At 32.7% G+C, this 25,379-nt stretch overlaps 1 protein-coding gene across 10 annotated transcripts in view; it reads right to left on the reverse strand.

The window, feature by feature from the left end:
- Positions 1-315: 315 nt before the first annotated feature.
- The window catches only part of LOC143230285 (uncharacterized), a 55,239-nt gene continuing 30,175 nt past the window's right edge, over positions 316-25,379 (reverse strand). For 5 of the 10 annotated variants that reach the window (XR_013016337.1, XR_013016328.1, XM_076463542.1 and 2 more), the window contains one exon: positions 14,026-14,149. Coding sequence is in view for 3 of the 10 variants with exons in the window: in XM_076463542.1 (XP_076319657.1) it covers positions 14,089-14,149 (61 nt within the window). In the remaining 7 variants the exon portion in view is untranslated. The other 5 variants (XR_013016339.1, XM_076463541.1, XM_076463539.1 and 2 more) reach the window with 5 other exon arrangements.

Consider the following 25,379-nt stretch of genomic DNA (forward strand, 5'->3'; position numbering starts at 1 on the left):
AACATATCAACCAATAAAAATTAATGGTTCCAATTATTATTCTTTGCAATTAATCCAGCAACAAATTGCTTGTGTGAAAATAATTAATTAGCTAACCATTGATTAATTAGTCTAGTGATTAATCACTTACCACATTCCATCAATCATGTAGCTCTAAGTAACTGATTTATCTGAGGTATAATTTAGAAAATGATCAAACATGAGTTTTAAAAATAATAAACTGTTTGATTACTCTTTTATCTTTTTTCTCCCCCTTATTCATACCTGTGAGCATCACCCAATACAGTAAACACAACACTCCTACTAATGAAGCTTAAATCAGCATACAGGTGTAAAATCCAAGCCAAGGCCGATCTTAACTCCAAAATATTCCCTGAAAAAATTGAAAGGAACAAACACTAAAGTGATTCTTATCAAACAAAATATAGTGGGTACAATAGCTAATGAGAAACTCAAAAAAATCCATCCTTAAGAATTTTTTTTATATATATAAAGATTTATCTCAATTTTAAACTCATGCTAAAATTAACAAAATTTATATATCTTTAATATTACAGTTTCCTAACTTCATTTGCAGAGCTTCTAGAATCTTCTAATCTATCGCGAAAGCTGAATTTAGTAAAACATACTATTTGTTTAAGATAATTTTTCATATAAATTTTTATAAACTGATCAGTGGCAAGAGGGCAAAGATAAAATCTGCTTCTAGTACATACAAAAACACTACATTGGCACTGTCAACCTTTACTGTTGAAGTACTTGAGTACTGGAATGTTCTAATTTAAATCTTTAACCAATTTCATTTAGGGCAGAGGGAGCTAGTGTTATGTTGGAGATTCAATTCTTCATTCTTTGTCCTCTATCTTTCCTTTATATTCAAAAATCAACAAAACATTAATAGCCTTCAATTTCCTTGTGTTCATCATGCCAGTAGTCTTTTAGCAAAGTTTTTCACTATATTCATATGTCTTTTCAAGTTCTTGACACTAAAATCAGTTATAGGGGTGATTGGGGTTTTCACTTTGACTAATCATCAATTTTCTGCTCTGCATACTCTGATTTATCTCATTTTAAAACTGTCTTCTTCACAGTTATTAACTATTCTCATTCCACTTATTTCTAGCTAGAATTAAAATACTACCTCAAAGCATTCTTCTTTCCTAAAATTGAAGCTGATTTTGAAAAAACAATTTCTTTCCTACAACACTTTTTCTGTGCAGGAATTTTACCTGAATAAGTTTTCCATTCAGGAGAAGCACACCAGCAGGAACTGATTAAGGTTTAAGCATATAATTTATTTCTGGTTGTTGTTATTCTTGGAGATCATCAGCAAGTCAAATGTTAGGCCTTTTGTTTTGCCTGTTAACACTTATGTTGTTTTACCAATTCATTCTAATCCAAGAGTGGCTAAAGGTAATAGTAAAAAAGGTGAGTTTCTTTAAGGTATTTACTTCTGACTATTCTGTTCTGCATGATTTCCTCACCTGGACTACTAGGGCTGGGGTCATCTTAAATCATTTGTTTTCTGTAGTACTTTTGGGTTTGAGATTTTTTGTCTTAACAGATCTTTCTGTTTTGTGTTTAATTTCAATTTCACCATTCTCTTCCTCTTTTAATTCACCAAATTTTTCCGTTTCTTTTTTCTGATCCAGTTTGTTTTAAATCCTTGATAAAAAAAAATCACTCTCTTTTAGAAAGAAGCAGCCAAAATCGCATTGATTTTTCAGGTTTTTACATCAGTTTATTTATGGTTCCAAAGAAATCAGGAGATTAGAAATCCATCTCAACTCAGTCTTTATCATAAGGCACCTAATTTCAAAATGGAAAATGTTTCTTTGTCATTAAACTTTATCATGGTCACTCAATGACAAAAGTGAATGCATACACAGTATTCTTCTTATTGTACCTCATCATCATGTCACTTTATTTCTTTTAGTCAATTTTCTATAAGTGGTTAGTGTTTACTGGTCTTCTCTATTTCATTGATACAGTTCTTCCCTTACATGTGTGTTTAACTTATTCTGATGTTTTTATTCACTCGCTTTTCTTACACTCAGTTGACCACTTAAATGGCTACATCTCTTAGGTTGATCATCCATAAATCTAAATCACATTTAGCACCAACACATGTGGGATATTAGATTAACTACACAATTCATACATTAAAGCAGACTTGGGTTCAGTCTTATGTTTCTTGGCTTCCCTCTATGTTTTGATCTTAATTACTTGTTTTCATTTACTATCTCTCCTTTACATCACATTTTATAATACTGTTTACACTAACTAAAATAAATTCTGACATCTATGCTCTCAATGTTTCACATACTCACTTTTCTTAAAGGCCCTGAACTTATGCTCAAGTCAATCCTCCCTATCTAACACTTGAATTGTAAAAATGGTAACCACCATTTATTACTACAGGTTTGTCCACTGCAATGGAAGCAAACTCCCACTGGAAAGTTCTGCTCCAAAGTAGTCCTCCCATCTTAGACAGTTACTTTACGTTTCAAAATTCTCTTTATTGAGACTCTCACTGACATGAAAGTATTAATTTCTTCTTGTCTTACAAAAATATTCTACCCTTTATGCTCATAAAATTCCTAGAAATAACACAGTCTAACTAACTCTGATTCTCATTTAGAGGAATGCTTTTTATGTCTTATACAAACTAATCATTGTTATGTAATATGCACTGAATCTTTTATGTGATATAAGAAAAAGAATTTTTATACCAGTGCTCCAGATAATGTTTTTTTTTTCTGTAAGGAGTAATTACTCCCGGAATTATGTCTGTGGAAGTAATTTTAATTTTTTTACAAAGTGCAGCAGAAATATTTTGTGGTAAAAAGAAATTCAATTAATAATAAATTATTTTATTTCAAAAGGATAAATTTAGCGCAGGATTAATTTTACAAATTAAGTCATCAGATGTAGTAATAAAAAACACAAATAATGATACTGCAACATTTTCTTCCACTTAAGCAGGAGAAGGATTTTTACTCAAAATATTTAAGCCTATATAGTATTAAAATACATATTTTCATGCAGTGCATGTTTCTTCTTTTATGGTTTACCTGAACATTCTCAGAAAATCAGAAATTAAACACTACTTATACAAATTATAAAAAACATTCATAATAAACAAAAAACAGAAAGAGGGGCCTAGTATTATTATTTCCATACAGACAGGGCAGTAATTCATTATGAAATAAACTGATCATTCATGAGTTCACCAACAGAAACATCTGGTTGTTAGAGAGAGCTTATTCTTGTTGCTCTATTGTGTGAACTGTGCAAATCTTAGGCAGAACTTCAAAAAAGCTACAAGAATGCAGCTATCAATTGCTGTTAAGGCAGCAGGAGCAGTATTCATTTTTTTGCAGCAGTAAAACAACAACATTTTTTAAAGCCATAAATATCAAATTTTTCACTGGAACACATACTGGTATGCTTCTTATCTGGAGCATTTTTTATATCTTAAAATGAATCATGCTCTTTTTATCTTCTTCTAGCTTGTGCAATTGATTTGTTTAATTATTCTGATGATCCAGTAGAACTTAAAAGAAAATTTTATGGTACATCTCAATCTATACCCATAAGTGCGATGTGTCATGAGCCACCAAAACCACGAGAAAGAATGCAACCTGAAAAAGTCCAAAAGGCAACATTCCATCCTCAAAATGATTGGATCATGTAGGCCTTACCAAACTAAAGGAAACAGAACTCATTCAGTCTTCAGTTATGAACATTCATCCTCACTCTCGAGTTATGTTTCAGGAAAGTACATCCCACTTTCCCCCAGAATTATTACAGGGAGGATGTGGAATAACTGTGCTCAACCAAAGAACCAGGATAGGACCACTCCACATTCAGAATAACAAGAAAACAGCAGACCATCTTACATAAACAATGTACTGAACTAACACTGATTAAAAGCAAGGGCCATGCACATCTCAACTAGATAGTCAAGATCAAATTTGTACTAGTGCCATTCTTACTGATTTCTGGAAAAAAAAAATCCAGGAGTTCAGGTAGGAAAGCCTCTAACTTTGCTCTTTTCTTCAAAAGTGGAGGAATTCACTTTAACATTCTGGAGAAAAAAAACTCTTGTTGAACACCCCACTGACTAGAAACTGAGTGTGGTAAAAACAACCTAGCTCTACTACTAGAATTGGGGTGGGTGGGTAATGCACACTGGGGAGTATTGTGGAATAGTGTTCTGGAAACAGAGTAATAGGTGAACCAAGTTCCATAAATTTTTTAAAATCAAACTGACCCCAATTTATTCACTCCATTGATCAGCAGGATCTCCTTATACTTTACTCAGCTGCTAAGGACATGGAAATGTCACAAATCTGATTATATGTAACTCTCGGAAGATTCATCTATTTCAATGTAAGCCCAGAATAAAAAGTCATTGTCTAGTATCTCTAAAGGCATTAGTGACAAGCAACAAAATCTTGAATACCTTCACTGAACATGACCATAATTGAAATCTAACTGGAAACAGAAATGAGAAATAGTGATCAAATGAATCTGTAATAATGATTTATCCTCTTTCCTACCTACCTGACAGTATCTTGGGTAAGAAGAACTGGTTTGAGAATGTAGAGAATGAGAATGCAGTCTGTTGACAAACAGCACAAATCACCCACACTTGTGATGTCCATGGATCAGCAACCACAAAAAATAAACTTTCAGGTAAAGTGGATATATGGCATATGAGAGTCATGTCACAAACAGGTGTTAAAAAAGGACATTTAATGTAAACTTAAAACACCCATAAGGTAACTGGAATGGTCATTTGAGACCAACGATCCAAAACAACATAAGAAATCTATCAAGGAGTTAAAGAATGTGTAGTTGTGAGAGTCAAACAGTAGTTGATTAAGTCACCATAAACAGGGCTATTGTGAAAGATGCAAAATCTCTGCCTAAAAGTTGCATAATAAAAATGAGTTACTGTTGGAACTTCTGACTGAAATGCGTTTAACCTCCTCTCAATATACTATAAGTGACATTACTGTAGAAAAGAGTTCATCTCAAAGACCAAGAAAAAACTGAGACATTTACATAGCAATCCCAGAAATTAAACCTCTATGTTGTGAGAGACTGCAGAATCCCTATGCCTGAAATTCGAGCTTCTGAATAGCTGGACGTACCATATTATATCACGGCTGCCTCCACAGATATAACTGTGTAGTTACTAAAATTATTTGTAATGAAAACAAAAGAACAACCATAAAAAACTTTTATTAGGATACATACATAGCCAAAATAAAAAACCTAGTACTTAGAATATTCTTTAATTTGACTAAATTTAAAGTAAAACAACAGAGGATAATGTTTATTTCGTAAAATAAGATATTTGATAGTCATAACTTTATCTTGTAAAATTTAAAAAACCATTAAGGAACTAATAAGTATACTTGGAACATTTCTCACATTGTAATTAAGTAAAAACACACTTGGAAATTTAAATAAGTAAATATCTTGTTAAAATTATACACAAACTTGATGTGGCTTTAATATGAATATATTTTACAATATTAGCAGGAATAAATTGTCAAAAAATGCATGCTCAGAAATCAATAACACAAACAACTTGTATTTCTTATTATTACTACTTACTAAGTCTTGTTTAAGCTGCATATGACAACAACTAGACTTTTGTTTTCACTCTTCAGCCCTTCTGACAATTTATATGCACATAGACTAAACTGTAGTGTGTATGTCACATCCATTTATTAAAGATGTGAATGTGTTATTTTTCAGCTTGATTATTTTTATGTAAAACCAGTTGTCATGATAAATGATACATGTGCTAGGATCACACAGAAACTTGCAAAACGTTGCAATTGCTTCACCAATAGCTCCAGAGTAGAAAGTTTGATTTCTGTTGGTAATGAAACACAAACCACACTGCCCTAACTAAACTAGCCACACTAAGACATGGTGACCATTGGTTTTACATGACACAAATTAATAATTCACAACAAAATGAGTAAAATGTGATCAACCTATCAGGTTTACATTCAAATTTAATTATACAAGCTTATTATTAATGTATGTAAATAAGGTTGGTACCAAGAAAGCATATTTTAATTCAAGTTTTAAAACTATGCAACTTTTAATTTCTTAATTTAGAAGCAAGTTTTCAAATAAATCCTGATGTAAATCCTTTACATTTCTATGTTACATGTCTCTCTACTCTGAATTCTTTATTTTAAATTTTCATTCTTATTTTGCATTGGTTTCAGAATACCACTAATTGGAAACATCAGCTATGGATTTTGATAGGCTGAAACTTAAAATAAGAAAGTTTCCCATCTTCATTGTTATTAATAAATTTTATACAACCATCAAATAACCTCCTCCCAACTCTTTATCTTTCGAAAGTTACTTATTCACTTATGTTTACTTGTCAATGGTACATGATTACGACAAACAGAAAAGCCACTTTGTAAACTATGTGATTAAAATGTTTTTGTGTTAATTCAGTAAAAGGTGTCAGTTTCGAATCAAATTTTATTAAGTGAAGAATAACATTGATGCTTTATTTATTAAATAATGACATTTTCTAAACATTTTCATAGATCAGTTGGAAAGCTTGATAAATTATAGTAGTCTTGAATAATTCTATTTTTTTATTTGAATTACTGTTTGTTTATTAAAATGTATAAGTGAAAATGATAAAAATTTATGTTTTTGACAAACAATTAAGTGAAGAACATTTAGGGTTAATGAAATCCAGCTTCTGTGTAGCATGCTTGATTCCTAAAGTGTTATTTTTTTCTTTTTTAAGTACGTTTTTTACTTACCAATATACTGAGTGATATATTGCAATTCACAGTAGTTACAAACAATTTAAACATAGTAAAACAATAAAATTCAATTGAAGCAATTGTAAAAAAAAGAAAAAAGTGAAAGGCTCAAAACTTTTAAATAAACAATTTTATTCTCTCTCACAACCTCCGAGTGATTTTAGTTAAAAAAAACACCTTAATTCATGTTTTTCAGCTTTTGATATGGATGAATTTGCTACAGTTAGTGTTAGGGTAAACAAAATAGATATAAAAACTACAAAAATTACCTCGCATTAAGATTAATCAGTCTAATCCAATAAATTCACAGACAAACCTTTGGTAGCAATACCCCTATCAAAAACTATTTTTGGATGCAGTATGCTTCCAACATTTACTGAAAACTTACTCACTTTTAGAAAAGTACGCAGTTTTTGTAAAACACTTATTTTGCAATACAGTCTGCCTTTTTATAAAATCTTCATTACTCTAGGCACAAAATTATTAAGCACATGAAACTTAATTTAAAAAATAAAAGTAGCATGTTAATCCAGAGGTTTTTGCATAGCTAATATATACATATATGTCCAAAATATGTTTTTTGGTTGTCCCAGGCATATTAAATATAGCATTCCTCATATACCAGGAAACAGGTATTCAAGAGAGACATTCTTTATTTTCATTCCATTTAAACTATTTTATGTAGTTTTAATTATTTTTTATTGAATGAGTAATTATAAGTAATTGATCAGTTTTTAATTGTATTTATTTTGTGTGCATCTTAGTGTATGTGTTATGAATTTGACTGCACAGCCAATGCATATACAAAACAAAAAAACACCAAAATTTTCAATCAGATATATATTTAATGACTTTACCTACTTTCATAATTTGATGTTTACAGGCACTATTTATGATATAGTATATTGTTTTAATGCATTTTATAAAAGTTAGGTTGAAGTTAAAGTCTTCATTAGAGTTAAGTATTTTTAACAATTTTGTAAAAACTTTTTTAACAGGCAACAACTCAGTTCAAAATCAAGCATGAAATTTTGTAACAAAAGTGACAGGCATCTGCAAGATTCAAGCCATTAACTGCTTATACTAGGCAGAATAGTTTTATTATATAAATTAAAGTTTTTTGCTTTCATCTGTAAAAAATTTTAATATTGAGTAGATTTTTAGGCTTCAGATTCTCCATACCGAGCATCTCTGTATTATGAAAACTAGTATTAATGTATGTTATATTGTTTAGACTGTACAATGTATCTGAAAAATTCATGTGACAGCTTTGCAGCTTAAGTTTTCATTGATTGCCTACATCTGTATGTCTACTTGCAGAGTCTATTCATTCAATATTAATGGAACAACAGCTGTTTTTTAACCATGTGACATGCTTCATGTAGTTTAATATTTTTACACTCACTAATACATACTCATGTTAAGCTAAAGCATGAAAGTCAATACTTTTTCTTTCAACTTTAAATACTGGGAAAAATTAAAAGAAAAGCTCAGTTGCAAGTCATCTAATGTTATATTAAGAATAACTGCAGTAAAAGTTAGGGATTTAAAGAATGAATCACATAATGACCCAGTAATTTTCAAACATTTTTAAAGAAATTCAAATTTGTCTTTGATATGTTGCTATAAATATATCATCAGTTACCACAGTGTTTTCCCTTTTCAAGTAGTCTACTTTGGAATTTAAATCTACTTATTAAATTTAGATTCATTATTGAATAAATTAAGAAAAAGAAATAAAATACAAAAACAGTTTGATTACAGGGAACTAAACTAATGTTTAGTTACTTAAAAATTTGTAATATTTAAAAATGTTTAGGTAATACCAAAATGCAGTAATATTCTGCTAATACAAATATTTTAACAAAACAATTGAACAAACTGTAGTAAATAAGCTGGCATATCAGTATGCTGAAACACAATGGTTCAAACATGACATATTGTATTTTGAGTTTGCTACATGCTTAAATAACAAGTTTCTTGTCAAATGTTTCAATATGCAATTTTTGTTGCTGGTTGTCCAACTACTGTAAACTGGATTCTTGTTACTATTAGAATGCCTTGATCAGGGATCACTGCTTGAGCCTTTGCTTTTTTTCATTTACATTAATGATACTGACAAGAACATAATTAGTAAAGTAGTAATGTTTGTTAATTACTATAAAATTTTGGGTACTTTTAGCTGTATTCAGAATGAATGACTTGAATCCAGTGGTGCACTGGATAAAGATTTGAGAAATAACCTTTAATTATAAGTGCTAAAGCTGGGTAAATTAATTGACTACCTAAAAGCTACAATTAATCAATTGATCATGATTTTTTTCAATTGATTGCCACTTGTAAGTAACTGATTAATCAAAGTTAGTGCTTCTGATTAATGCAGTAATTGATCATTGAAAATTACAATTAATGGATTTATATCACAAAAATACAACTAACTTAAGGGAAGGCAACTGGCTGGGAATAATCACCATAAACTCTCTATGTACGAGGTCTGTTTCACTGTGTCAGTATTTGGGTATTGATGTTGTTAAATACCCAGGAGGGTCAGGTACATTTGACCTCTTCCTCCCTCCCGAACGATTATAGCGTCTGTCTTTAGGGTTTTTTTTTTTAAGCTTTGGGCCAGAGTAAAAGAAAAACATCATACTCAGGTCCATTTCAGGGCTCAGTCCATGCATGTACGAACAAGAAGTTTTTTGTTTTTGTTTTTCTTCATTTAATTTTTTTTTATATACTTTTTTTGTATTTTCATATATATATATATATATATATATTTTGTATTTTTCTCCTTTTTCTCGATTGAGAGAATGCTACTACTACTTGTAGTAACACACACAAAAAGAAAGTAATAATAATTATTATTATTCAATACTTGAATAATAATTCAAAAAGAGAAAAAAATAAATAAAATAAAAATAATAATGATTAAAAAGAAAATAAAAATTATAATAATAAAAAGAAACAAGGACTAAGTGTCTAGTGCATAGTGGCCAGCTTGTGTTACATTTCTTAAATATATGTTAGAAGGGGAGAGGTATTTAGGACCATTTACATCATGTACGTGATATCTGTCGAGATCACACATTAAGTGATCTTTATGCCAATTCTTATTGAAGTATTTTAGAGAATTATGCAAGAGTCTTTCAGATATAGTGTCTATGTTTGCATACTTGTGCATGAATGTGGTTGAGGTGCTACGTGGTACTTTATATGCTGAAGTTAGTACTGAATTTTGTATACGTTGAAGTTTCTGTATATGTGTGGGTGCTATGTTAATCCAGGCAGGTGATGCATATTCTATTGTTGGTCTAATGTATGTTTTGTAAATTTTAAGTATGTTGTCTGGTGATGTTCCTTGGATTTTACCTGAAAGACTTCTTGCATAGTTTGCTCTTTTCCAGATTCGTATCAGTACATTTTTAATATGTGGTAACCACGTTAATTTTGAATCATAGGTTAGACCTAGAAATTTAGCAGAAGTAGCAGTCAGTAAAAGTGATCCATTCATATAGAGTTTTGGTGGATCTTTTTTCAGCTATTGACGGAGTGGGGGCGCTTTTCCAGACTGCTACATCGTTAGCGAACTGTGATGCATAACCTAAATTTAGGTCCGACAGAGGCATATTACTCTTGTACATGATAAATAATATAGGGCTAACAACCCCTCCCTGCGGGACTCCTGCTTCGGGTGAAAAGGACCCTACGAGGTCTGTTAAAAAAATATGCGGACTGTTTGAATTGCGCAGCTCCAGTGGAATCCGCTTGGTGTTGCTAGGTTTGCACAGATCAGCTGATTACGAAGCCATTTCCCGATTGCAGATATCTTCATTTGTGTATTAGCTACACGGTTTTAAGTGAAGTGCGATGTTTTCGTTTGGCGGATTTCAGAATGAATGACCTGAAGGAGCAACGACTTGCTGTGAAATTTTGTGTTAAACTTGGAAAATCTGCGACTGAAACTTTTGCTATGCTTAACACGGCTTACGGTGATGTTGCTATGAAGCGTACGACATGTTTCAAGTGGTATGAACGTTTTAAGGATGGTCGACAGTCCATTGAAGATGATGAGCGTCCTGGACGTCCTTCCACGTCAACTGACGACCCACACGTCGATAAAATCAACACCCTGGTGCGGGCAAATCGACGTCTGACTGTTAGGGAGTGTGCTGAAGAGTGTGGGATATCAGTTGGATCTTGTTACGAGATTTTGACCGAAAAAATCTTGTTACGAGATTTTGATCCACTTGTTGAAACAGTCCTGGTACGCTTCTTTTGTAATGTCCTCCAGCTCCTTCGTCGCATTTGCCTTAATCTCGGGAATCGTCTCAAATCTTCTTCCTTTCAAGGGTCTTTTGAGTTTGGGGAACAAGAAAACATCGCAAGGAGCTGGAGGACATTACAAAAGAAGCGTACCAGGACTGTTTCAAGAAGTGGAAACACCGTTGGGATAAGTGTGTGCGTTGGGGAGGAGAGTACCTTGAAGGGGTCCCAGACCTGTAACTTCTAAATAAAGTACATTTTGTTTTATGACGTCAGTCCTCGTATTTTTTAAACAGCCCTCGTATTTAAGGACTAAATAAAAAGCTAACTTAATTTTTGGAATATATCATGCACTCTAATCTTTATGTACAATGAGTCAAATTTGTTTTATCACCATGAATAATACACATCTAGATTATTGCCATACTAATTCAATGTGATTTTAAGAAGTGTTATTACACAAATGACATGGATGATTCAGAAGACAGTCTTCTGGGATGATGACGTTGTTGTGATATGAGAGAAAGATAAATAAATTTTTCCGTGATGCAACAGTAAATAAGCTGTTACAACTAATCAAGAACAGTGATTTGGATTTGAAGTTCTGAATATCAAATGTAGTGTATAGATAATTAACTCTATATTTCTTCATACTTTTAAGTTTGCGTGTAAATCACAAGACTTAGCTTCATGATAATTTCATTTTAAAATCATGTTTAAAGATACTGAAAATAAATGAAAATGGAATACAATTCTCACTTGCACCTTAGAAATAGAGAATTAATAAGACATACCATTAAAATACAATATATTTGAGATAAACCAACTAGCAGGTTGGTTTACCCAGTATCAACTTCCTAGCTACTTAAGTGTTAAATAAAGGTTATCTAACCACAGTCAGTTATTTTGCATAGTTGACTAAACAGAATACAACCAGCTAGCTGCATCTGCCAACCAACTGTTTGGCTATCACAGTGTAAATTTAGTTAGTGTTTGTTTTTTTTTAATTTACATGCTGTATGTTTTTAATTTAATTTTGTAACTACTATTTAGTATTGTATAAGCAGGCATAAACCTAGGGAAAGAGTCTATATGCATTCACTTTTTTAAATTAATTAAGAACTATTTTTAAATTTTATATAAGAAAGCATGGATCTATGGAGAGGCCTAGGGAATCTGGAATTTTCTTAATATTTAACAGTACTAAAGTGACAGTAATGTAATTTTATAAGTGTTGCTAGTAAAAACACCAACTAGACCTAAGTTCCGTACAAAATTCCTAAATCCATTGCAGCAGCAATACATGTATTCATTCATGTCAAATAAGCTATGTATATATATTTTTTTTAGATTGTCTATATGTTACATTTGTAGCACCATAACTCAAACTTTCCTGAATTTGTGTTTTGGTTGGAGGTGTAACAGGCACTGTTACATCTGGAAGATTGAACTTTTTAATTACAAGGCAAACAACACCAATTCTGCAACACCTCCACTGTTTCCAAAGCTGTATTCTTTATATGCACTTTTATGTCAGTCTTTTAATGATGTGAGGAATTAGAAATGTAAATTGATTAATCAATTTTTATTTGTAGATATTGTCTAATCTATATTTTATATTCTAACAAGTAATACATACCAATGTTAGCTTGTGTTAAGTCATTAGTTTACCTAGCTAAACCAAAATCCAGTTTAATTATGATGAGCTCTCCTACTTGTATATCATTCCTTAAGAAAAAAATTATTTATTTCTTTATTTTCAAACACTTTCCCTTGTTTTAATAAAGACCTTGGAATTTGTTTGAAAGCTAATGGTATTACATCAAGTGGTATGATTATTTACTAATAAAACAGCTATAAAAGTTTATATATTATTGGATACTATGGGTAGGGCAACAATTAGACTGTCATGTAATAATAAATATATTGAAATATTTGTTTTATAGTTTCAGCCTTTTAAGTTCCTTTTATTTGTAAACTGTGAATGTAATTATGCATTGGAAAGCTACAGAAATTTCCTTCAATGAGTCGTAGTCAGATAGTTTGGGATAAGGTGAGCTTACACATTTTAAAGATGAGTTGAATGAGTTCAAAGAAAACTTTATTGCAAGTTTAGCATAGTAACAAATGTGGTATTTGAAAAAGGTAATGTGATCATTAACTTAGAGTCATTCAACTAGACACAGGAAGATATATAAATGACAAAAACAAAATCACACAAATTGAGATCTATTAAGATTTAATAAAGGTATACTGTTGATATTTGGTTCTTTGTTTAAAAATATGGTTTTTACTTTCCAATAGATACAATATATTAATAATATACTATTCTTTAATTGAGATGTACTGTTTGTAAACATAAGTTTTTTTATTATTATGTTCATATAAATGAAATCTTATATTCACTGTTCATTATTATGTTTATATCTATTGTACTTGAACAAAGTATAATTGATTTTTTTTAAAAAATAAGAGCAATATTAACCTTATTAAAGTACTAAAGGTAATTATATATTCACCATTTTATTTACAGTAGATAACAGAAGGATTACTATATATTTAAATAAGAAACATAATAGTGACTATGCAGTGGTTATGCTTATCTCACATTAATCTACCCAGTGACATGTTTTGCAAAATAAATATGCAAAAATAAAATAGTATCTGAATATTTGTGAAAATAACAGGTATATATTTTTTAACTTGTATAGACATGCCAGTTTGAGGTGTTCACTTACTAATTAAGTAATCAGTTAATAAGCTTGTTGATTCTGCAACTTTCTCACCTCAAATAAGTACATGCTAATATATTTGTTATAATAAAAAGGTTTACTCTTTTAATGAAAATTGGAAACTACTCACTTGTATGACTAGATAAAAGGATTTTAGCACAATGTGGTGAAGTCATTCAAGCCATTGAAGAACTCTGTTCTAGTAATTAGTCTAATTTTAGAGTTTATTTACAGAAATACTGATTACAAGTCAAAAGATATAGTTATATTTATATGCAATTTACTAGTTTGGTCTCACTAGAATACTGCATACAGTTTTGGTCTTCACATCTAAAAAAAAGATACTAAATTACTTATTACTGAAAATAATTATTGGAAGAATAGGAAGGTTATTTTATATAGATAACCTAAGACCTTTTAACTTACTGAAAAGAAGTGATCATATTTAAGTTTACAAGATTATCCAATCAAACTATGAGATAATCTTGTAAACTTAAATATGATCACTAGATTTTAAGTTAATCACCGTTAGAAAAATACAACAGTCTTAACTGTATCCTAACATATATTTTCCAAACATTGTTTCTTCTCATCCTATTTTCAAAATATAGCACAAAGAAATAACAGTTAAGACTGTTGTATTAACTTAAAATCTATTCATATGAGGAGAATGTTAACCAACTTACTGCAACTATTCTAAATGCACACAGAAGTTAACAGCTAGCATTTGAGTATTTTTCTTTAATGTTAGTTTCATTAACAGTATTTATTATAATGCTCAATATATTTAGCTTTATTTTTAATTTTTTATTATTATATTTTTCTTATAAAGGTTGTTTTCATTTTTAGCTTAATATGTGGATTTAGGACTAACCTTAATCTCCTAAGCTGTCTGGACCTAATGATTTTAGACCAACAAACACTGTTAACATCAAAAAAAGGTGCCCAACTAATGAAACATGCATTCAATTTTTTTGAAAAAAATTAGGGTGTATTTAATTAGCTTTATTCATTAACAGATTGATTTTTAGTGTTTTCTCTTGGGAGATAGCTTGCTCTAATTGAAAACTAATATTAATAACACTACATACTGCATAGTTGTTTGCAATTTTGAACTGACAGACCTGAGGGTAACAGCTAGTTAACAGTACCTACCACTATATGAGAATGCTGAGACTTTAACATCACAACCACAATCCTTAAATCCAGAGAATTCCTTTTTTAGTAGTGGGATGTGAATCATCAACCCTTGGATTTACAGTATGAACATACTAACCACTTGGCCATAACTAGCCCATTTTACTTAGTACTCTAACTAGTGCTTTTACATCACAAGATTTACAAATTGGTTGAAAACATCTCATGATATAAATAGTTATTTCAAAAAAAATTTCAGGTCAAGCATTATAATCACTTAGTTTAAGTAAAATGAAGTTAATATTTTTTCCTTCTTCTTTAAGATGTAATAATGTTAAGCTAGGCAAAATCCAGTAAGTGTAAGTAGTTTTCTGTTTATATAAACTGGAGATTAAGATTTATATTTAAAAAATATTATTTCAGATATTTCATATGTAATTGTTTTGATTTGAAATGTCATTAACTTTTGTTTTTATTTTTATAGTATGGTCATGGTCTTTTTCTTTAAAACAAAAAGTAATAATCTAATAAAAGCAATAATAATACAAGATGAGCAAAATGCACGAAATAATGTATTTGTCATTAAAGATAGCCTCTTTGGACTACGTTACTAAATATCTTTAGTAGGACGACCTACAACTTTTAGGGGGGTAACCAGGACTAACTATTGTTAGTATTTACATTTAAGTGTAAAAGGAATGAACTTGCAATAAATACACAGGATTAAATAAAGCTATATTAAAGGACTGTGAATGTGTGTATCAACAAATTATGTAACAACTAGAACTGATAATTAATATAACCACATAATAACAAACAGAACTACATTTTGATTTTGTTTGATATTTTATAAATAGTGTAATGTGAATTAAAACTAATTGTATTTGAAGAGGGTCTGTAACAGCCTCTTTTAATGCAAAATATTTATACACCCAGGTCATTATAATCTGTTCAGATCAAGGATCTTGAATTTACAAGATGGAGATATCTTACACAAGGTGATTTCAAGACACATCCAAAAAAGAAAGACCAAATGTAGAAAACTGAATGGACATTACACAGACTTGGAAAAATGCAGTAAGTGTTGATTCTTGGCTAACTGCATGTTTAACTAGTCTCAAGCCACCCTCTATCAAGCAAATGGTGAAAAAAATTTTCTAAAGTGGTATATGGCATATCAAAAACCTTTTTGAAATCGTGCATGATCACCACCACATTCTGTGCTAGGAGCAAGTTAGAGATCAAGTGTGAGTGTACAAAGATTAATATATATTCTGCTTACTATCAAATAAATGTTTTGGAACCTATCAACCACACAAAAATATTAGCTTACTATCAGATCAATATTTTGGAACCTATCTACCACACAAAATTAGTAATAAAACAAGGCCAACAGAGTATGAGTTAACCAAGATAAGGTTTCCAGTCATGCATCTCATTTAACTATTACATACCACAAGCAGCTGGAGAATGAGAAGGGTGTTCATGTAATTTAACATGATGATATACCAGTCAAGTTTCTGTACACAGAATCTATGGGTTTCTCTATGACTAGACTACTGGCATACGCACTGGAAAAACCATCATTCGTATACACCAGGTTAACTACAGAAAGAGTGCATGAAAGAATGGTGTACTTTGAACATAACATTTTGAAGAAGGTTTCAGCAACGAAAACCACACTGCAAGATACACAGTCATTAGTTTTACAAGGCATAATGTCATGGATTTTAATTATTAAAATCAAGTGGTAAGCATCCAAAATCAGTTTAATATACTTAACCTTTTGTATGTTTTCTAGATAAACATTAATATTATTACTGGTATATTGAATATATCTGACAAGGAAGGTACAACAGAAATGCTCATAACTAACTTTAACTACTGTTCACATAAAATTAGCATTACATATTCAATGTCTACCTTCTTCTCAACCTTGCTTATATAACTGACTGCCCTCTCAGTAGCTACTAGAGTACTCACCAATTTTTTCAGGAAATGTTAATAATATCAAAGATTAAAAATAGTAAAAATCTAGTACCTTTAATTTTACTGTGTATACAAGGTTCAGAATCTAAGATCAGCTCTGATAAACATATCTTTGCAATTTATTTTTCTTTACCTTTAAAGAGCTTTAAATTTATACATGAATCATCCACCTAGGGCAATAGAACAGAATATCACTCAAAATCTGCTGGTCAGAGGCACCAGATCAAATTTTGATGGCCTTTGTGTTAGAAGTAATATGATCTTAAGAATCCATACATAAAGGATCACTTTTTTTGTCAATAATATTTCAACAACCCTACATTTGTCCTGTCTAGTGCTGACAAGGCCTTGTCTATTACCAAGGCTCATCAGGCCAGCTGAGATATAACAAATATGGAAGTTGTCTAGGTGCTACATATATCATCAATTTTCAAGAATAACAATAGAATCAGATCATGCAAGTGAATTATAATTATAAATTTTATTTATACCATTTACAAATCAGATTTTTAGGTGACAATAATGCAGCATTATTTATTTTAACAGTTTATTTTATTTACTATTACTATTTAAATTGAATTAACTTTACTATTATTTAAATGAACTGGGGAACAAGCAAAAAGTTTTCTTGCTCTGTGTGACTTAAAGACTTGAGATCTTGGCTTTGAGCATGACTCACATAGTACACCTACCAAGATACTCATTATGAATCAATGGTTGACAAATAAATGTGTTGGCTACTTTGAGACTTCATCTCATTATAAAAATTGTTAATTATTTACTTGGTTATAAACCCTTCAGACAACGCCCTCACTGATTACGAAATTTTGAAAACAAGTTTTTCAATACTAGAAAAATCAATAGTTTTTTCGGTCAAAAGAACTTGACCAACCATGTACATTAACATTTTCTTAAACTGAAAATGTATTTTCAATAATACTTACCCCTATCAACACTATAACTATTCTTCAACAATGTTTTTGCTTATCTAAGTATTGGTATCACATGCTTCAGTCTTTTATACCCCATTTAAATGCATTAAGCAATATCTAATTTGCAAATCTTTCCACCCACATCAATGCAACCTCTATCCTAATACTGTATACAAGTACCTCACTCAGATAATGTAATCACTTTTTTGATACTTATACCACCACAGTCACTAACACTGGGAAAAGTTCAAAAGCATACTTACTATCCACTGACACTATAGATAGAATCTCCACAATGAAAAGGCATTATCCATATGGAAACCATTTACACAGAACAGAAGTGTACCAAAATAAGTGGTACATGAGAGGAAGAACAGCAATACATCCAGAACACATACACTCTTCACCTAGAACCTAGTTCTTGTATCAAAGTTGGAATAGAACATGCATAATCAACATTATAGGCCCACCCAACCAGATAGCCAAGGTTCTACAGCTTGAGGTTGGAATTAAGGTCTTGGTCCCAATATCCCATGTTGGTGGCTAGGGCTATTGGACTGCAATGTTATATATATTTCTGATTGGATCTCAACTTGTAGCTATCGGAATCATGACAGAAAAGCAAGCAGCAATGAAGTGGACAAACTTTCTACTCCACTTGAAGTTCCAAAGGCAGCACTCCAGAACTCATCTGGTCTGGAATTATGAGCATTCATAATTGGCTTTGAGCATGACTCACATAGTACACCTACCAAGATACTCATTATGAATCAATGGTTGACAAATAAATGTGTTGGCTACTTTGAGACTTCATCTCATTATAAAAATTGTTAATTATTTACTTGGTTATAAACCCTTCAGACAACGCCCTCACTGATTACGAAATTTTGAAAACAAGTTTTTCAATACTAGAAAAATCAATAGTTTTTTCGGTCAAAAGAACTTGACCAACCATGTACATTAACATTTTCTTAAACTGAAAATGTATTTTCAATAATACTTACCCCTATCAACACTATAACTATTCTTCAACAATGTTTTTGCTTATCTAAGTATTGGTATCACATGCTTCAGTCTTTTTATACCCCATTTAAATGCATTAAGCAATATCTAATTTGCAAATCTTTCCACCCACATCAATGCAACCTCTATCCTAATACTGTATACAAGTACCTCACTCAGATAATGTAATCACTTTTTTGATACTTATACCACCACAGTCACTAACACTGGGAAAAGTTCAAAAGCATACTTACTATCCACTGACACTATAGATAGAATCTCCACAATGAAAAGGCATTATCCATATGGAAACCATTTACACAGAACAGAAGTGTACCAAAATAAGTGGTACATGAGAGGAAGAACAGCAATACATCCAGAACACATACACTCTTCACCTAGAACCTAGTTCTTGTATCAAAGTTGGAATAGAACATGCATAATCAACATTATAGGCCCACCCAACCAGATAGCCAAGGTTCTACAGCTTGAGGTTGGAATTAAGGGGTCTTGGTCCCAATATCCCATGTTGGTGGCTAGGGCTATTGGACTGCAATGTTATATATATTTCTGATTGGATCTCAACTTGTAGCTATCGGAATCATGACAGAAAAGCAAGCAGCAATGAAGTGGACAAACTTTCTACTCCACTTGAAGTTCCAAAGGCAGCACTCCAGAACTCATCTGGTCTGGAATTATGAGCATTCATAATTGGCTTTGAGCATGACTCACATAGTACACCTACCAAGATACTCATTATGAATCAATGGTTGACAAATAAATGTGTTGGCTACTTTGAGACTTCATCTCATTATAAAAATTGTTAATTATTTACTTGGTTATAAACCCTTCAGACAACGCCCTCACTGATTACGAAATTTTGAAAACAAGTTTTTCAATACTAGAAAAATCAATAGTTTTTTCGGTCAAAAGAACTTGACCAACCATGTACATTAACATTTTCTTAAACTGAAAATGTATTTTCAATAATACTTACCCTATCAACACTATAACTATTCTTCAACAATGTTTTGCTTATCTAAGTATTGGTATCACATGCTTCAGTCTTTTATACCCCATTTAAATGCATTAAGCAATATCTAATTTGCAAATCTTTCCACCCACATCAATGCAACCTCTATCCTAATACTGTATACAAGTACCTCACTCAGATAATGTAATCACTTTTTTGATACTTATACCACCACAGTCACTAACACTGGGAAAAGTTCAAAAGCATACTTACTATCCACTGACACTATAGATAGAATCTCCACAATGAAAAGGCATTATCCATATGGAAACCATTTACACAGAACATAAGTGTACCAAAATAAGTGGTACATGAGAGGAAGAACAGCAATACATCCAGAACACATACACTCTTCACCTAAAACCTAGTTCTTGTATCAAAGTTGGAATAGAACATGCATAATCAACATTATAGGCCCACCCAACCAGATAGCCAAGGTTCTACAGCTTGAGGTTGGAATTAAGGGGTCTTGGTCCCAATATCCCATGTTGGTGGCTAGGGCTATTGGACTGCAATGTTATATATATTTCTGTTGGATCTCAACTTGTAGCTATCGGAATCATGACAGAAAAGCAAGCAGCAATGAAGTGGACAAACTTTCTACTCCACTTGAAGTTCCAAAGGCAGTACTCCAGAACTCATCTGGTCTGGAATTATGAGCATTCATACTCATTCCTCAACCAAGTGGGCAAGGAGCATTCCATCTGAGCCAGGAATTAAGGAGTGGACATGGAACACTGTGATAAACCAAGGACATAGGATGGGACCACTTCATATTTGGAATTATGAGGTGATAATGGACTTCTTTACATGAACAAAATATTAAACTGACATGGATTAAAGAGAATGGTTATGCACACTCCATTTGGATAGTGTAGTTTCAAATCTGAGACAGTATTACAAGTAGGCTCCTGCAGAGGCTGATGCCACTCCTACATACAACTGGATAAAAACATCCAGGGACCTCCCAAACTTAGCATTCTTCCCTAAGAGTGGAGAAACACACTCTAAAACTCCTAAGGAAAATCCTCTGTCTACTACTCCATTAACTGGAAATTGGGTGTGGTTAGGACTCTCTAGCTCCACTAGGAAAATATGGGGGTGATGTACATTGAGGAGCCTGAAGAACAGTGCTCGGCAAACTGTGCAGTTTGTGAACAAAGTTTGCTACATTTTTTTTTAAAGCAAATCAACCATGTCAGTCTTAAGGTTGGCAGGGATGAGCAGAATCCCCATTAGCTTTACTCATGATAGTCTCCAAGTGTTGGCAAATGATAATATATTAAAACCATTTGGTAAGTGCCTAGATGGTCTTCTAAAACACTTAATTTATACAGAAGTTGTTGCAACCAGTAGTAATAATAATCAAATTAGTTGCTAGTGTGGAACTGGATTGATAAATGCATACCTGCCTGGGCAACACTTGCCACAGAGTGGTATCTGGTGAAAACAAGATGTAAAGGATCCTGGAAAATAAATAGAAAGGATGATAACAGAAGTGACCCTCCACATTATAATCCAGCAGATGCTATTAAAATGGGGATAGTGGAAAACTCCCAGATCATTTAAAGAATATGAGAGAAAAGCACTGAGATAAGTTAGAATACTGACCAGTAAAATGTCCCCCCAGACATTTAAAGACCAAAATATGCAATATGGATATTTGTTAGTCCACTTCTAAAAGTTTGAAGAAAAACTTAAGAAATTGAAGGATCACAATGAATAGAGAGAGAGTCAAGACTATCAACACAGAAGGAGGTAAAGTGAGTTACATAAGACCTCCAAGCCTGACAGGCCAAAATAAATTATCAGATTACAATTGGTTGTACAAATGTGAAATAGATAGCAAAAAATTGTAGAGAGAGATGCATTCCCCTTTACTAGTTGCCAGATACTTAGGGAAAAAAAAAGGACCTATAAAGGTATAGCAGGACATAAGGGGTTTTAGAAGTCCTGTAAACATGCAAACAACTCCAACTTATGATATCAGCATGCCAGCAGCCAAACATATCACATTAAGGGACAGGGATACATGGTAAAAGAGGCTAAAGACTCAAATGGTTGTCATGATAAAGCATGTAATACCACCATAACATCCTGATTAACTAATTGAAAAAGCCATTTTGGAAGAATGCTGGATAGCACTGAGGAGTCCAAAACCTGCAGATGTTTAGAATAATTAAAAGTAGTTGAAAATGTTGTGTGAACTAAACAGCAGGTGAAAACCAGATATGATGGGCACATTTGGCAAAGTGAGTACAAATTCTTTGTAAGCCACATTCCAGACAACTTTAGACATTAAACACTAATGAGCTTGAAAAAAGTCTTGGAGTAGAATGTGGGATTAAAGATGCCTCAAGAAAGATAGCCAAAGGGGAATTTGGAGAGTTGGACTCACTTGAAGATACCATAGAAGAGGAAATCATTGCTAGACTGGCCAATCTGGGACTAGCAGCAACTCACAAGTAGGGAATCAAAATATATCCGAGTAACAGATAAACTACGGGTAAAAGCATAGATGAGGAATCTCATACAATCAGGACTGGATGCATCTACCACATAAGCCTGAGGATGAGGAACTGAAAACTCCAAAGCTTGTAGTTGAAAAAACTAATGAGTCAAAAGCGATCACTGGTAGACTGAACTGAGAGCAAATCTATCAGAAAACCACACAATGGAGAATGCATTTGGTCAGGAGAAAGTGACAGCAGACTAGCAATCTATGAAATTCATCACCCAAAGAAAATGGCAAAAATAATATGAATGGAATAAGCCTTGTAGAGAAAGAACACAGCCCTGAAAATGTATGTCTCCATGATGGCAATTTATGAGTTTACTGTGGAACTGATGAAATGCCTCATGAGGACATTCCCCTCCAAGAAATCTAAAACTAGAACTTTTGTTTACTAGAAAACAAGAAAATCTGAGTTATTAATGCAGAATGAAGATTCATCCTTCATTCACTTACTCTAGATTACCTGACACACCTCATCCCTGAATGGAAGACTATGTGAAGAAATAAATTCAGGTCAGAAGGGCACATACACATTAATGGCAGGGTTGATCTAAACCAACCACCACTTAAAAATAAAGATGGTGTCCTTGGTGAAAGAGACTGAAAGATCTAGTGGATTTAAGTTCCAGATCCATTATTTGCAATGAGACTACTGAAGGGTTGGTTGGTTGATTTGGTGTTTTATGGCACAAAGCAGCTACTCTTATCTGCACCAAACACCTGGTAAAAAGTTAAAATTAAAGTAAATTTACTAAAATTCATAAAAGGAAATTAGGTAAAACATAAAAACACTTAAATAGCATAAAACTAATGTTTACATCTAGTCTGCAACGTTAAGAAAACAATACAGTAATACAAGTTGTAAAGGAGTTTCTGTAGCACAACTGTAATTATCATAACTCACCAGGAAGATTAACAGGTAAGTACAAAAACCACCGTCAGTCACCTGAAGTTGGCCTTTCCAGTCCTGGTTCTGAGTTATTTGACATTATGGCCATTTTCAAAAAGTAAAGTAATAAAAGTTTTAAAAGACACGTAGCAAAATTTTGAAAATAACTTGCCAGGATGACTAACAGGTAGTTCAAACAGCAGCATTAGTCACCTGAAGTTGGCCTTTACAGTCCTGGTTTTGAGTTATTTGACTTTATGGGATTTTCTAATTTCAAATTGAACTAGATGTACATTGATTCTTAAAAGGGAATGGCATTAAAAAAGGTTTAATGTATAAATTAAAAAACTTAAATGGCATTTAAAAAACTAAAAACATTTCTAAGGTGGACAGTGTCACCATCACCAATAACATTGTCTAATGTTACGGATAAACCTTGGAACAGAATGTGTTTCAAATGGTGCTGTCGTTGAAAGTCATAATGACAGCAAGAGAGTAAAATGTGGCTTATTGTGACCTGAGTGTTACATACTGGTGCATCAGTTCCAGATTAAAGAAAACGATGAGTTAAAAAACTGTGACCAATGCATAATCTAGTTAGAAGAACTTCCTCTTTCTGATCCTTACAGAAGCAAGACAGCCAAAGTCCAATATAGAGTTTTATTTGAAAAAGCTTGTTTCTGTATTGCTCACTCCAAGTCGGCTGCCAACTGCCACAGAGCTGAGCCTTGAATACAGGTCCATAGTTCATGTATGGAACAGGCACAGCAATGATAGAGCCAGAGCAGATAGATTTACTTTGGTGTTGGCAAGCTCATTCCCATAAATACCAACATGGCCTGGTACCCAAAAAAGCTGAATAGAAGTAGATGTTAAAGAAAAATGGGCCAGTCGGTTTTGAATATCAGCGAGAAGAGGGTGTGAACTAACACAAAGTGATTCCAGGACCAGTAGAGAACTAAGCGAGTCAGTAAAAATAGTGCAGTTTGAGTATTGCTCAGCTTCTATGTGATCTATGTGATTCTATGACATACAGTTCAGCCATGAACACAGAAGCTGTAGAAAGGGATTCTGCATGTATCCACTAGACCACAACAAACCATGACAGAGCCCATGCAGTCACCTGATTTTGAACCATCTGTATAAATAGGAATGGTAGGATGGTTTGAAAGATGTTCAGCAAACAACAGACAGTATTTCCAATTGGGAGTGTCTGCTTTTCTCAGATGACTTAAAGATAGGTTACATTTGGGGACTGTAAGAAGCCATGGTGGGATGGGCTTACCAGAGCATACAGCAATGTTATCCGAGGACAGACCCAATTCATCCAACTGCACCTGGATAGGAAGGCCAAAAGGAGCAATGGCAGATCGTCTGCTCTGAAAAAAGTATGGTCCACCGAGGAAGAAAGACACAACCCCAGGTGGGATGCTTTGATAAGGAAAGAAGTTTCAGAGCACATAGTAAAGACAGTTGCAAATAGTGGAGGTGCAAAGAAGGTTCATCAGACTGTGTATAAGCACTTTGCCAGTTCAGTACTGAAATCCTTGATGATGAATGGGGTCAAGCATCTTTAAGGCCAAGGTTCTGGCAGAGCCATAGACCAGTAATCCATAGTCAAGTTTCAATCGAATAAGAGCACAATATATCTTTAGCATAGAACATCGATCCACTCCCCAAGTGGTGGAAGAGAGGCCATGGAGAATGTTCAGTGCTCTTGTACATTTGACCCATAGCTGCTTGATGTGTGGTAGAAAGGTCAGTTTACTCTCAAATATAAGCCCCAAGAACATTGTCTCAGGAGCCACAGGCAGCTCAACTTCACAGATATGGAGATCAAAATCAGAATGAATACCCCATTGGTGACAAAAGTGTATGCAAACAGTTTTAGAGAGAGAGAAATTAAAGCCGTTTGCTGTGGTCCACTTCTGTGAACGATTGAGGGGAGTCTGTAGCTGCCACTCAATCTACCTCATGACTTTCACATCTCATGTCAGTCGTCGACATAGAGCCCTTTTGCAAAAGTGAGAGGGAAATGTTCAGTGATGGCATTAATCTTCATA

The sequence above is a fragment of the Tachypleus tridentatus genome, chromosome 10, assembly GCF_004210375.1.
Source record: "Tachypleus tridentatus isolate NWPU-2018 chromosome 10, ASM421037v1, whole genome shotgun sequence".
In the NCBI taxonomy this organism is placed as follows: Eukaryota; Metazoa; Arthropoda; class Merostomata; order Xiphosura; family Limulidae; genus Tachypleus; species Tachypleus tridentatus.